This window comes from Oncorhynchus kisutch, linkage group LG1 (genome assembly GCF_002021735.2).
Source record: "Oncorhynchus kisutch isolate 150728-3 linkage group LG1, Okis_V2, whole genome shotgun sequence".
Lineage (NCBI taxonomy): Eukaryota > Metazoa > Chordata > Actinopteri > Salmoniformes > Salmonidae > Oncorhynchus > Oncorhynchus kisutch.
The window spans coordinates 45,440,607-45,454,613 of NC_034174.2; the positions used below are offsets into that span (position 1 = coordinate 45,440,607).

Genomic DNA, 14,007 nt, shown 5'->3' on the forward strand with positions numbered 1-14,007 from the left:
ATATTAATTTACAGTCTTTGACCCATTAGCATGACTAGAAAATTATGGTTGGAGGGAGACCTGAACACAAAAAGAAGACAGCCAGGAACATGAGAAACATAGCCTAGGCTACTTGTTGACTGTTGTATATGCATGTCAGGTAATATGAGAACATACATGAGAAATCAGTCATGGCACCAAGATCAATATTAGGCCCATACCTTCTCATCATATTCAAAGACTGCAAGAGGGGATGGCAAGTATAAGACAATAGGCTTCCAGCAGCAAAGGAAAAGAGCGCGTCAGTCCCCTCCCCTTTGGCCAAGCACCTGACGTAAGTGATGGTGTCTGTAAAATAAGTTTTATTGTCGCCTAGATAACCTGTACTTGGTTCTGTTTTTTTCAATAAATATACCTAACAGGCAACTCACGCGACTCCGGCAACCAAAGTAACTAATCTAGTTTCTGGAAGATAAAGAGAGTAGAGTCTAGCTGTCTTCCACCAGTGTCCCTCCGGTTCACCCGCAGAATGCGGCACATCTTCCACTGAGGTGGAAAGAAACGGTTCCAGGAAATCGATTACTTGTGCCACCCGCTCTTTTCCAGTTGGCAACTGAACGACGGGCTGCGAGGTTGCTTGTGAGTTTGGTTTGGAAGAAGACCTACATTGAAGAGCAACTAAAATGTTTAGGGGAGTTTAGGTTACTTATTGAAAGATTCTGCGAAAAGTGAGTATTTGCTATTGATATTACTGTTGTTTCCGTTTTTCTTGCTGTAATTGTTGTATACTTAAGGTTTCTTCTTCTTTTGATATCCCGATGAATTCCAGAAGGCTATGAGCATTCTTAAACACAGATAGGCTACACCTTTTCACATCAGTTTATATGGATTATCCATTTCAGTACAAATTATTAGTTATAATGGGCTATAAAGCCCCACCGTTGATGTGTCACAATACCCATGAAACGGGAAATAGTTCCAATCGTTTTTCCAACATCCATTTTCCCATAGGGAATTTGTTTTGTGTAGGCTTAACCTGGCGTGACGTTTTGATAACCATTTAAATCTCTCATGTAAAGGTGACATCAATATATTCAGCTATATTTATGCTTCAATTCGAAAATGTAGTTTTTATGGGTATTATGACTCATACTGTGGTACTCCATAGGCCTATATTTTCTGTACGCAGCAATACTCCAACTGTTGGCAATTGCGTATGGGCTAGTCTTGTTGCAATACTGCCAAAATCACTTCGTTGTCATGCCTGGAGGTCTGGAGAATGTTGTATTGAAAAACCCGTTTAAATGGTCCTCTGTCTACCAGCTGCAAGATTTGCAAAACTTTTCCCCCACACGCCTGTTGCAGGGGATGGTATGTGTTCTGTTAGTCACTGCATTCGGACCAGGTAGGACACATTTTGTAGGAAGTTGTTCTGTATGCTAGCTAGTTTTCAAAATGGAAGAAAATATGGGCAAACATTCTAATGGTGTTTTGCCAACTAGCTAGCATACATACTGGCAAGCCCTGTTGATGCCAGATGGCGCCGTCATCTTTACGTCGTCTGTCATTTGCGCCATCTGGCGGCAGCAGGGGAACACCTGGGCTATTCCACGGTTACGAAAATGGGCCGAGACTCAGATTTTTCACAGAAAAAAAGTGTTCCAAAGAAAACATTGATTTCAAAGTTTAACACACAACTCCATGCAGAAGGACTACTTTTAACAATTGACACAGACATTTACAAAAACACATTTACTGGAAGAACTGTGCAGATGAATGTTTGGTAACAGAATTTTGGTAAAATCTCCCTCCGTTTTTGAAGCAATGTTTTCCCAAGAAGTCTTAAATATCTGCTCTGAATTAAGATTCAAAGATGTCTGCCGAAAGAATGGGGTGGGGTGTCAGCTATGACATGACATCTTGAGTTTGAAAACATCTCATTTTTGTTATTGAACTACAGTGAAGTAGATTGACACCCGGTAACAGAATTGCGGTAATGGAATTTCATCATGGATCCCTGAACTGTGCTACATAGAAATGCATAAATATGTATATGAATGTCATTCTCCTCATGGGGGTGTATCCTAAATAGGTACACAACTGTAGAAATATGCAATATCCTCCTTTGCATATGTGGGTATTTTTCTACACACTGGCTATGATTTGTAATGAGCTCTGCCTCCAAACAAGACCAAATTTGTCAGGACCGGACCAACTCTGAACCAATCATAAATGTTTTATGTTTCACAAATTTGGACATTACAGTAAAGTAGTTTAGTAGAGTACAGTACATTATAGTGTTCTCAACTCAGTGTGCTATACTATGTCCCGTAATGAACTATATTTTACTGTACAGGACTGTACTGAGCTTTTAAAAAACGTTTGGACACACTTACTCATTCAAGGGTTTTTATTTTGACAATTTTCTACATTGTAGAATAATAGTGAAGACATCAACACTATGAAATAACACATGTAGTAACCAAAAAAGTGTTAAACAAATCAAAAGATATTTTATATTTGAGATTCTTCAAAGTAGCCTTGATGACAGCCTTGATGACAGCTTTGCACACTCTTGGTCTCTTGGCCTGTCTATGCTTGTGTTATTTGATCACGTCAATAAAACAATGTCTAAGAATAACAGTAGGATTCACAGCTTTTTCTCCCAATTTTGTGATTACGATCTTGTTTCATCGCTGCATCTCCCCAACGGGCTCGGGAGAGGTGAAGGTCATGTTATGCGTCCTCCAAAACATGACCAGCCAAACTTTTATTTTTGTAATATTTTTTTTACTATTTGCAGAATAATAATGATGTTAAAACTATGACATAACACATGGAACCATGTAGTAACCAAAAAAGTGTTGAACAAATCAAAATACATTTTAGATCCCTTTTAGATCCCTTTGCCTTGAAATCAGCTTTGCCTAGAGTGTGCAATCTCTCAACCAGCTTCCTGAGGAATGCTTTTCCAACAGTCTTGAAGGAGTTCCCACATATGCTGAGCACTTGTTGGCTGCTTTTCATTCACTCTGCGGTCCTACTATTCCCAAACCATCTCAATTGGGTCCTGTTGAAAAACAAAATGATTGTCCTGCTATGCGCAAACCTGGATTGGATGGCGTATCGCTGCTGAATGCGGTCGTAGCCATGCTGGTTAAGTGTGCCTTAAATTCTGAATAAATCACTGACAGTGTCACCAGCAAAGCACCTTCACACCATCACACCTCTTCCTCCATGCTTCACGGTGGGAACCACACATGCAGAGATCATCTGTTCACCTATTTTACGTCTCACAAAGACAACCAAAAATCTCAAATTTCAACTAATCAGACCAAAGGACAGATTTCCATTGCTCGTGTTTCGTGGCCCAAGCAAGTCTCTTCTTATTGGTGTCCTTTAAGTAGGGGTTTCTTTACAGCACTTCGACCATGAAGGCCTGTCAGTCTTCTCTGAACAGTTGATGTTGAGATCTGTCTGTGACTTGAACTCTGATGCATTTATTTGGGCTGCAATCTGAGGTGCAGTGAACTCTAGTGAATTCATCCTTTGCAGCAGAGGTAACTCTGGGTCTTCCTTTCCTGTGGCCGTCCTCTTTGGAGCTAGTTTCATCATAGCACTTGATGGGTTTTGCGACTCCACTTAAAGAAACTTTCAAAGTTCTTGAAATGTTCCTGATTGACTGACCATGTCTTAAAGTAATGACGGACTGTTGTGTCTCTTTGCTTATTTGAACTGTTCTTGACATAATATGGACTTGGTATTTTAAATCAAATCAAATGTATTTATATAGCCCTTCGTACATCAGCTGATATCTCAAAGTGCTGTACAGAAACTCAGCCTAAAACCCCAAACAGCAAGCAATGCAGGTGTAGAAGCACTGGGGCTAGGAAAAACTCCCTAGAAAGGCCAAAACCTTGGATGAAACCTAGAGAGAAACCAGGCTATGAGGGGTGGCCAGTCCTCTTCTGGCTGTGCCGGGTGGAGATTATAACAGAACATGGCCAAGATGTTCAAATGTTCAGAGTTCTTGTGGTTCAGAGGTCATTTAGAGCCTGAACAAGTGGCAAGTGTGTTGTGCTGTGCGCCATCATTCAACACTCGTCTAAGCAGTAGTTCAACCAGTCTTTCTTACCTCGTTTTCAAGTTCCTTTTTTCCCTCTCGCTCTCTCTCTCAACGTATTTTTTTGTACAGTACTGTACAGTACTTCAGTCTTTCTCTCCCTTTGTCTCATTCACCTCTTGTATTTCTAAATAAAAATGTCAGTGACTTATTTTCTCCTTTAAAACGTCTTCACAAGGAGTGATACCTCCAGTCTGTAAGAGGGCATCAACAGGAGATGACACTTTCTTAATGACTGATTGGTCACTTTTCCTCATGTCAACCTCTTAACCTACAACTATTGTCTGAGCTCAAAGGGGGGGAAGTAAAAGTGAAAGTGAGGGTCATCAACAAGACCTTATTTCCTTACTTTCTTTATTAAGGCAATTTCTAATCGTAAACATCTGGATAAGTGTAAGAAGCTGTGTGGGAAATCCTGGGGGTTTCCACAATGCTAACGTGGTACTTTATATCCTCTCATCTCACTTTATTACTCGCCTCTCTTCCTTCCTCAACAGGTGCCAAGATGTCCAATGAGGTTGATGCGGGGGACTATGGGCCAATGAAACGGCTCAGTACCATGTTTTCAACCCTCCAGGATAAGTTCCACAGAGACCGTGAGTGTTTTTCTTTCGAAGTGGGCCCATTCCATTTTGGGCCTTTTGGTGAAATGGAACTGAGCCAAAGGGTGTATAGGACATACATTAGACGTCATTGGAAAAGGTTCATCACAAATCTCTACACCAACATACAGTAAGAGGCAAGCATGTATCATTGTGATCATGAGCTAAACACGCCTGTCAAGATTTAGCCTTGACTGCTTTGTTCGCTCTCACTCCGGGCAAACACATTGGATTCCTAAAACACAAAACGACACCTCCTTATAAACACACATTTTTCTCCCTCCAGAAATTCACTTAGACTAATCCTGGAGATATGGGAGGAATTCAGATTGTCTTTTAAGAGAGGTAGCCAGGACTCAGTAGCCTCGGTTTTTCGGATGACTGCCTTGCCTGGTTCACCAATTACTTTGCAGACAGAGTTCAGTGTGTCAAAACGGAGGGCATGCTGTCCGGTCCTCTGGCAGTCTCTATGGGGGTGCCACAGGGTTCAATTCTCGGGCCGACTCTTTTCTCTGTGTATATCAATGATGTTGCTCTTGCTGCGGGCGATTCCCTGATCCACCTCTACGCAGACGACACCATTCTATATACTTTCGGCCCGTCTTTGGACACTGTGCTATCTAACCTCCAAACAAGCTTCAATGCCATACAACACTCCTTCCGTGGCCTCCAACTGCTCTTAAACGCTAGTAAAACCAAATGCATGCTTTTCAACCGGTCGCTGCCTGCACCTGCATGCCCGACTAGCATCACCACCCTGGATGGTTCCGACCTAGAATATGTGGACGTCTATAAGTACCTAGGTGTCTGGCTAGACTGCAAACTCTCCTTCCAGACTCATATCAAACATCTCCAATCGAAAATCAAATCAAGAGTCGGCTTTCTATTCCGCAACAAAGCCTCCTTCACTCACGCCGCCAAGCTTACCCTAGTAAAACTGACTATCCTACCGATCCTCGACTTCGGCGATGTCATCTACAAAATGGCTTCCAACACTCTACTCAGCAAACTGGATGCAGTCTATCACAGTGCCATCCGTTTTGTCACTAAAGCACCTTATACCACCCACCACTGCGACTTGTATGCTCTAGTCGGCTGGCCCTGGCTACATATTCGTCGCCAGACCCACTGGCTCCAGGTCATCTACAAGTCTATGCTAGGTAAAGCTCCGCCTTATCTCAGCTCACTGGTCACGATGGCAACACCCATCCGTAGCACGCGCTCCAGCAGGTGTATCTCACTGATCATCCCTAAAGCCAACACCTCATTTGGCCGCCTTTCGTTCCAGTACTCTGCTGCCTGTGACTGGAACGAATTGCAAAAATCGCTGAAGTTGGAGACTTTTATCTCCCTCACCAACTTCAAACATCAGCTATCTGAGCAGCTAACCGATCGCTGCAGCTGTACATAGTCTATTGGTAAATAGCCCACCCTTTTCACCTACCTCATCCCCATACTGTTTTTATTTATTTACTTTTCTGCTCTTCTGCACACCAATATCTCTACCTGTACATGACCATCTGATCATTTATCACTCCAGTGTTAATCTGCAAAATTGTAATTATTTGCCTACCTCATGCCTTTTGCACACATTGTATATAGACCCCCCCTTTGTTTTCTACTGTGTTATTGACTTGTTAATTGTTTACTCCATGTGTAACTCTTTGTTGTATGCTCACACTGCTATGCTTTATCTTGGCCAGGTCGCAGTTGCAAATTAGAACTTGTTCTCAACTAGCCTACCTGGTTAAATAAAGGTGAAATAAAATAAAATAAAAAAATAAATAAAAATAAGCTGGACCCTGCTGGATATTTTCTATAATGTACTTTCAGACATGGTTTAGTATTTTTTTAAAGACACAGCTCCTGGTATTTGACAGTGCATATCATCTGCTATGGCAAGTCATCAGGGACACCGTTATGTCGGTGACCATCTAGCTTACTGGTTGTATTGGGGCTTAACTGGTGTTACCATGGTGATCACATGGTAGACTAGCAGTAGTATTTGCTTGTTTTTGCAGAAAGCAGCACAGTCATACCTGAACTGTCACACAACTGTCACTGGAGGGTAACAAGTAACAAGGGGAATTGTCACATTGTCTTTTGAGCAAATCCTCATTCTCAGGCTTCCACTGGCATCTTCTACCCCATAGGCCAAAACCACCTTTATGTAAGACTGATGCCGTTGTCAGTGGCACTTCCTGCTATCATTTCTCTGTGTTTGTTTCTCCTCTTGTGGTTTCTGTTGGTTTACACACTGTTCCTCTTAGCTCTTTAGCTTCCTTTGGAGTGTTATCCCCCCTTTTTTCTCCCAATTTTGTGAATATGATCTTGTTTCATCGCTGCAACTCCCTAACGGGCTCGGGAGAGGTGAAGATCGAATCATGCGTCCTCCGAAACATGACCCGCCAGACTGCGCTTCTTAACACCTGCTCGTTTAATCCCGTAAGCCAGCTGCACCAATGTGTCCAAGGAAACACTGTTCAACTGACGACCGAAGTCAGCCTGCAGGTGCCCGGCCCACCACAAGGAGTTGCTAGAGTGCGATGAGCCAAGTAATGTCCCTCCGGCCAAACCCTCTCCTAACCCGGGCGTTGCTGGGCCAATTGTGCGCCGCCCTATGGGACTCCCGGTCGCGGCCGGTAATGACAGAACCTGGGATCGAATTTGAGTTTGTAGTGACGCCGGCTGCTGTGCTCTGGTTAGGCTGCTGTGCTCTGGTTAGGCTGCTGTGCTCTGGTTAGGCTGCTGTGCTCTGGTTAAGCTGCTGTGCTCTGGTTAGGCTGCTGTGCTCTGGTTAGGCTGCTGTGCTCTGGTTAGGCTGCTGTGCTCTGGTTAAGCTGCTGTGCTCTGGTTAGGCTGCTGTGCTCTGGTTAAGCTGCTGTGCTCTGGTTAGGCTGCTGTGCTCTGGTTAGGCTGCTGTGCTCTGGTTAGGCTGCTGTGCTCTGGTTAGGCTGCTGTGCTCTGGTTAGGCTGCTGTGCTCTGGTTAAGCTGCTGTGCTCTGGTTAAGCTGCTGTGCTCTGGTTAGGCTGCTGTGCTCTGGTTAGGCTGCTGTGCTCTGGTTAAGCTGCTGTGCTCTGGTTAGGCTGCTGTGCTCTGGTTAGGCTGCTGTGCTCTGGTTAGGCTGCTGTGCTCTGGTTAAGCTGCTGTGCTGTGGTTAAGCTGCTGTGCTCTGGTTAAGCTGCTGTGCTCTGGTTAAGCTGCTGTGCTCTGGTTAGGCTGCTGTGCTCTGGTTAGGCTGCTGTGCTCTGGTTAGGCTGCTGTGCTCTGGTTAGGCTGCTGTGCTCTGGTTAAGCTGCTGTGCTCTGGTTAGGCTGCTGTGCTCTGGTTAAGCTGCTGTGCTCTGGTTAGGCTGCTGTGCTCTGGTTAGGCTGCTGTGCTCTGGTTAGGCTGTTGTGCTCTGGTTAAGCTGCTGTGCTCTGGTTAGGCTGCTGTGCTCTGGTTAGGCTGCTGTGCTCTGGTTAGGCTGCTGTGCTCTGGTTAGGCTGCTGTGCTCTGGTTAAGCTGCTGTGCTCTGGTTAAGCTGCTGTGCTCTGGTTAGGCTGCTGTGCCCTGGTTAGGCTGCTGTGCTCTGGTTAAGCTGCTGTGCTCTGGTTAAGCTGCTGTGCTCTGGTTAAGCTGCTGTGCTCTGGTTAGGCTGCTGTGCCCTGGTTAGGCTGCTGTGCTCTGGTTAAGCTGCTGTGCTCTGGTTAAGCTGCTGTGCTCTGGTTAGGCTGCTGTGCTCTGGTTAGGCTGCTGTGCTCTGGTTAGGCTGCTGTGCTCTGGTTAGGCTGCTGTGCCCTGGTTAGGCTGCTGTGCTCTGGTTAAGCTGCTGTGCTCTGGTTAGGCTGCTGTGCTCTGGTTAGGCTGCTGTGCTCTGGTTAGGCTGCTGTGCTCTGGTTAGGCTGCTGTGCTCTGGTTAAGCTGCTGTGCTCTGGTTAGGCTGATGTGCTCTGGTTAGGCTGCTGTGCTCTGGTTAAGCTGCTGTGCTCTGGTTAAGCTGCTGTGCCACTCGGGAGGCCTTAAGTATTTTGTTTTAATCTATAAATCATTGTATAGGCATCCGCCTAAACTAGTATAGCGCTGAATCCTAACTTAAATATTCACTCACATCTTCCATGGTCATCAATGCATGATATATAGCAAATTACTTTGGCCTACTGGCCTAGCAGAATACCAAAATAAAATTATTCTGTTCCAAGCCATGTGGATGTCATGGTCCTCCTAGACTTATGAGAACCACCATTCCAAGCCACAGTTAGTTGACTGTGCCTCTCTGTCTGTGTTTTAGGGAGTGATAGGGATTTGACCCTGCCTCAGCCTACTGCCCCAGCCCTCGCGGTGACCTCTTTCTTTGAGTACCTGGTGGTGGTCAGCTTAGGGAAGAAGAGGGGGCAAGGGACGTATGAACCCCAGATCACATATCAGTTTCCCAAGGTCAGACCGACACTGACTTAATACACACACACACACACACACACACACACACACACACACACACACACATAGTGAGCACCACTCTAAAATGTGTGTGTGTTGTAGCTTGCTAATATGGAGCTCTCACAGAGAGAGGAAGAAGAGAAGTCCCTGAAAGCCATCCTCCTTTTCTGTTTCCCAGAGGGGGTCAACTGGGCCCCCCTCACTGAATACCCCAGGTACGTGCCACCTCTCATATTCTCTCCACCTGTCACTGTCCTCATCTCTCTTTCTCTGTGCTCGTCTCTTTGTTTCTGCCCCCCACCTTACTGATTGTTTTCTCTCACGTTCAGAGTCACACTTGACTGAAAATATATCTGTGTGTGTATGTGTTGTTCGTGTGCAAAGTTTGCAAACTGCAAAGCATCATATCTTGCAAACAACTTCACTTTGACCCAGAAAGCAGAGGCATCTCTCTGTCTGTTCTATTCATCTGCCAGAGAACAGGTTTGAATAGAGAGGAGAGACTATTTTGTACAGCCAGAAGAAATGGCCGTATTATTTTCATTACAATGGATCCCTTCTTTAAGCCAGTCAGTGCTTCCTCTATGATTCTGTTCCTCCACCTGGACACCAATGCAAATCAGTCTCCAGGTTACCTACTGTCATTAACTCTACAATCTGTTGTTACCTCTCTTCTCTCTCCATTTCCTTGCTTTCCTGTCTGGCTCCACTGACTAGCAGGATGTTCGATAGGGAAGCAGGAACCGTCCACTATAAGATAGGGGGGGAGACCTTTGTTCTGTGTGGTCTCGTTTTTCTTTATCCTACGTTCTCTTTTGGAAAACAGTTTTGGTTGAAGATGGATATAACACATGTTGATAGAGTAGATGCAGGTTCACTTTGCTAATCTGTTTCTCCCTCTCTCTATGCTCTCTCTTTCTGCAGTGAGACCTTCTCCTTTGTTCTGACGGAGGTCGACGGCAGTAGGAAGAATGGCTACTGCAGGAGGTTACTGGTAAATAGATCATCCATGGTGTGATTCTCATGATAGGACATGAGAATAATCTCTGGTATTGTGTTTTCTTGTTTCTCATGAACATGATGTCGTTGACTGTTTTCTTACAGCCCCATGGCAAAGGGGCGCGGGCTCCGGAGGCCTATTGCATCATCAGCCGGGTGGCCTGCTTTGGACTCTTTTCTAAGGTGATGGCCAATGTAACACACACACATGCATTTGCAGACACTGAGTGTGTTGAACTGATGGTCTCATTCCGCGAGGATGTCTTCTAATCGTTACAGTAGATTATCTTTGCTGAGGCAGGTAAGGAGTCTATTTGTTGTCAGCAGTTTGTCTGTGTATTTAAGTGGGCGTCTGAGTGCATCTACTTGGGTGCAGAAGTGTGTGTGTGTGTGTGTGTGTGTGTGTGTGTGTGTGTGTGTGTGTGTGTGTGTGTGTGTGTGTGTGTGTGTGTGTGTGTGTGTGTGTGTGTGTGTGTGTGTGAGAGGAAGATAAACCAGCTGTTTTTAGTTTTGCCCTTTTAACCTTTTGCTCAGAAACAGGGAGATATGATTTCCCTACTTTATTAGGCTCCAAAGGTACCTGATAGTCTGTTTATGATAAACGACTTATAACTATTTACAACCTGAGAGACACTCATCTACCTACACACACACACACAAACTTAGATGACAACCTTATCAGATAGATGAGTAATATAAAGCATCGATCATAAGTCTGATTTGCAATACACTTAAACCTGATGGTACATTCTAAATGGACAAAATTCATAAAAGCAACAAAGTGTTTCCACACCTCACAAGCTACAGACAACATGGAAAGCGGCAACACACAGCTAGGGACCATGTTCACAAATCTGATTGACCTTTAGCCATGTCTTCAAGCATTTTGTGAAAGTGTGATATGTGGTGCAGTTATGTGTGTCTGATGGCAGTGTATTCCAGACATGGGAAGCTCTCACAGAGAATGCAGATTTACTAAAGGTGCTTTTCCTTAGGGGAACTATACAGTCACCTCTCATGGCAGACCTTGTGGATCTGCTGCCATATGTCTGGGTTTTCTGTTTACAAAAATATTGAGTGGAGGGGGAGCCAGGCCATTAAGGATCTTGAATACAAGACATGCGTCGGTGTATTGCACAAGATTTTCCCAACTCAAGAGCTCATGCTTTCTAAGGATGTGACAATGATGATGGCTATTGGGCTTCCTATCAAGCACTTTGAGAGCCTGTTTGTAGACAGACTGAATAGGTTTTAATGTTGTACAGCAAGCTTGGGCGCAACTAGTCAAGCAGTATGTTAAGTGGGGGAGTATCATAGATTTGAAGTACAGTTTTGCTACCTCTGTAGTCAAACAATTTCGTATAAATCGGAAATGAGCTAGGTTGAATTTGGTTATTTGAATTACCTTTTTCACATGCTTTTTAAAAGAGAGGTTGAAATCAAGTATGATGCCAAGGTACTTAAAATCGGATACCACCTGGAGCTTCTCCCCTGACACATAGACATCTGGCTCAGTAGCATCTGTTGCCCTCTTTGTGAAGAACATGCAAACAGTTTTTTTCACATTGAGATGCAAACACGAGTCACTGAGCCACTTTGTAACCTGGACCATTACAGTAGTGAGTTCTTGTGCAGCTTGTTGTTTGCTCTTTGCATGCACATATATCACTGTATCATCTGCATACATTTGAACTTCAGACCCAGTACAGACAGAAGGCAGATCATTAATTAATGTACAGGCTGAACAGGAGGGGCCCCAGTATTGACCCTTGGGGCACGCCCACATCATAGCTACGAGTGGGCGACAGCTCATTGCTCACTCTGACACACTGAGTTCTGCCTTCAAGGTATGATTTCATCCATCTCAAGGCATCAGGGGAAAAGTTGAACTTGGACAATTTTTGTGATGAGAATCTCATGGTTAACAGTATCAAAAGCCTTCCTTAGGTCCAGAAACACAGCCCCAACAGCACCCCCTTTGTCCATCTTGGACTTCACATTTTCCAGAAGAAAACAGTTTCGCTCTGAAGCCAAACTGCATGGAGTGTAATGTGAAGGGGCTGTTGTTGAGGTGGGCAATCAGTTGTTCTGCTACACACTTTTCAACAACCTTTGACACCACAGGTAGTATACTAATGGGCCTGTAGTTACTCACGTCAGCAGGGTCGGCTGATTTAAAGATGGCCGTTATTATGGCCATACCCTTGGAAACACACCGAGACCAATAGATGTGTTGGTGACCTTAGTAATGGGGCCAATGAGTGACTCTTTGTAGTTTTTAAGAAAGGTAGAGTCCATCCCAAACACATCTTTGGCTTTAGAGTTCTTTAGTGAGCTAATCACCTTGTTCACCTTTGACTCAGAAACCTCCCTTATGATGAAGACAGGTTGAGTGTCATTCACTAGCACTGAGCCCAAGAAACCAGTGGAGGGGTTCTGTGTCAGTACCCTGACAGAGTCAATAAAGTAGGAATTGAAGGCTATTGCTATTTCGACTGCATCCTGTGTTAGATTGTTATTCACCATGATTTCTAGTCTTTTTGCAGTGTTACTATGGTCTTTCCCTGTTAACTTTTTTAGATTCTCCCATATCAATTTAGAATTTCCCTTTGCTTCACCAATTATGTTAATAAAAAAGTTTGCCTTGGCCTGTCTGATTTCTTTCATCACCTTATTTCTCAACATGGTAAACCTACGTCTGTCATGCTCTAATTTAGATTTTAGGGCTATTTTTAGAGCATAATCTCGTTCTTTCATCAATTTCCAGATTTCTCCATTTAGCCAAGGAAGAGTGCTCTTTTGGCCAGGTTTGGATTTGATTTTCTTTAGGAAGCCATTTATTGTAGTCTGGATTGTGGATACAAAAACCTGGCTATCAGCTTCCACGTCTGTATAGGACAAGAGATCATTCCAGTTTATTCCCTTAATTGCTTTTTCAAAATAGTTTAATTCACTCTTAGGTATTCTGAGTTGATCCGGCTTTCTAACAGTAGAGAGGTTAAACCTGCTCTTAGACAGCTTTCTGGCTATAAGTGTCAGATTATGATCAGACAGCCCAGTAACCATATTGAATGATTTAGTCACTCTCTCTGGTTTATTACTGAACACCAAATCAATCTGTGTTTTAGAGCAACAAGTCACCCTGGTTGGCCCTTTAACTAGCTGTGTAAGGTCAAAGGTATTAGTGATCCGTTTGAGGGTTTTCCTACAACACTCATCATTATTCATGTTAAAATCTCCCATTAAGATGACCTCTTTCCCAAAATCACATTCCCTAAGCATGGTATTAAACTGATCAAAAAACAAGGTGGTGGAAGGTGGTCTATACATTCCAATGAGGGTAAAAGACATTTGGGGAGACAGTGTAACGTTCAGGCCGATACATTCTAGTTCATTATCACATGACCACTCAGTTTGTTTACATCGGATATGTTCTTTAATGTAAATCATCACACCCCCTCACACCCCCTCCTCTTCCTTCAATCCTGTCTCTCCTGAAAACATTGTAGCCAGGCACAATCAAAGCAGCATATGGAGAGTGTTTATGGAGCCATGTCTCTGAGAGGCAGAGAAAGTCAAGGTTGGAGTCTGAGTAGATGTTGAATTTGATCACTTTTTGGAATGACACTACGAATGTTCAAGTGCCCCCCTAGTAGTCCCTTGGGCTTAGCTCGTGGGTCCCAGATGACTCGAGAGTGATTGACACATTGAAAAAAGTTAAATTTGTGTTTTCTGACGGCTGGGTTTAGGCCGTTTTGTTTCGTTTTGATTAGGGGCAGTTCGGTAGCGCAATTAGCAATCCCTCTCGCCTGCACTGGATGCGGGGAACTAATTAAAATAGCTTGCATACCAGAAGCAGAGTCAGGGATCGCATATAGCGACTC

General features: G+C 44.0%; 1 protein-coding gene across 1 annotated transcript in view; it reads left to right on the top strand.

The window, feature by feature from the left end:
• Positions 1-288: 288 nt before the first annotated feature.
• Positions 289-14,007, top strand: part of LOC109893004 (DENN domain-containing protein 2D) — a 30,195-nt gene continuing 16,476 nt past the window's right edge. Inside the window, exons 1-6 of the mRNA XM_020485974.2 lie at positions 289-707; positions 4,600-4,698; positions 8,976-9,121; positions 9,227-9,339; positions 10,049-10,118; positions 10,229-10,306. Coding sequence (XP_020341563.1) covers positions 4,608-4,698; positions 8,976-9,121; positions 9,227-9,339; positions 10,049-10,118; positions 10,229-10,306 — 498 coding nt within the window. The 5' untranslated portion in view covers positions 289-707; positions 4,600-4,607. The remainder of the gene's footprint in view (positions 708-4,599; positions 4,699-8,975; positions 9,122-9,226; positions 9,340-10,048; positions 10,119-10,228; positions 10,307-14,007) is intronic.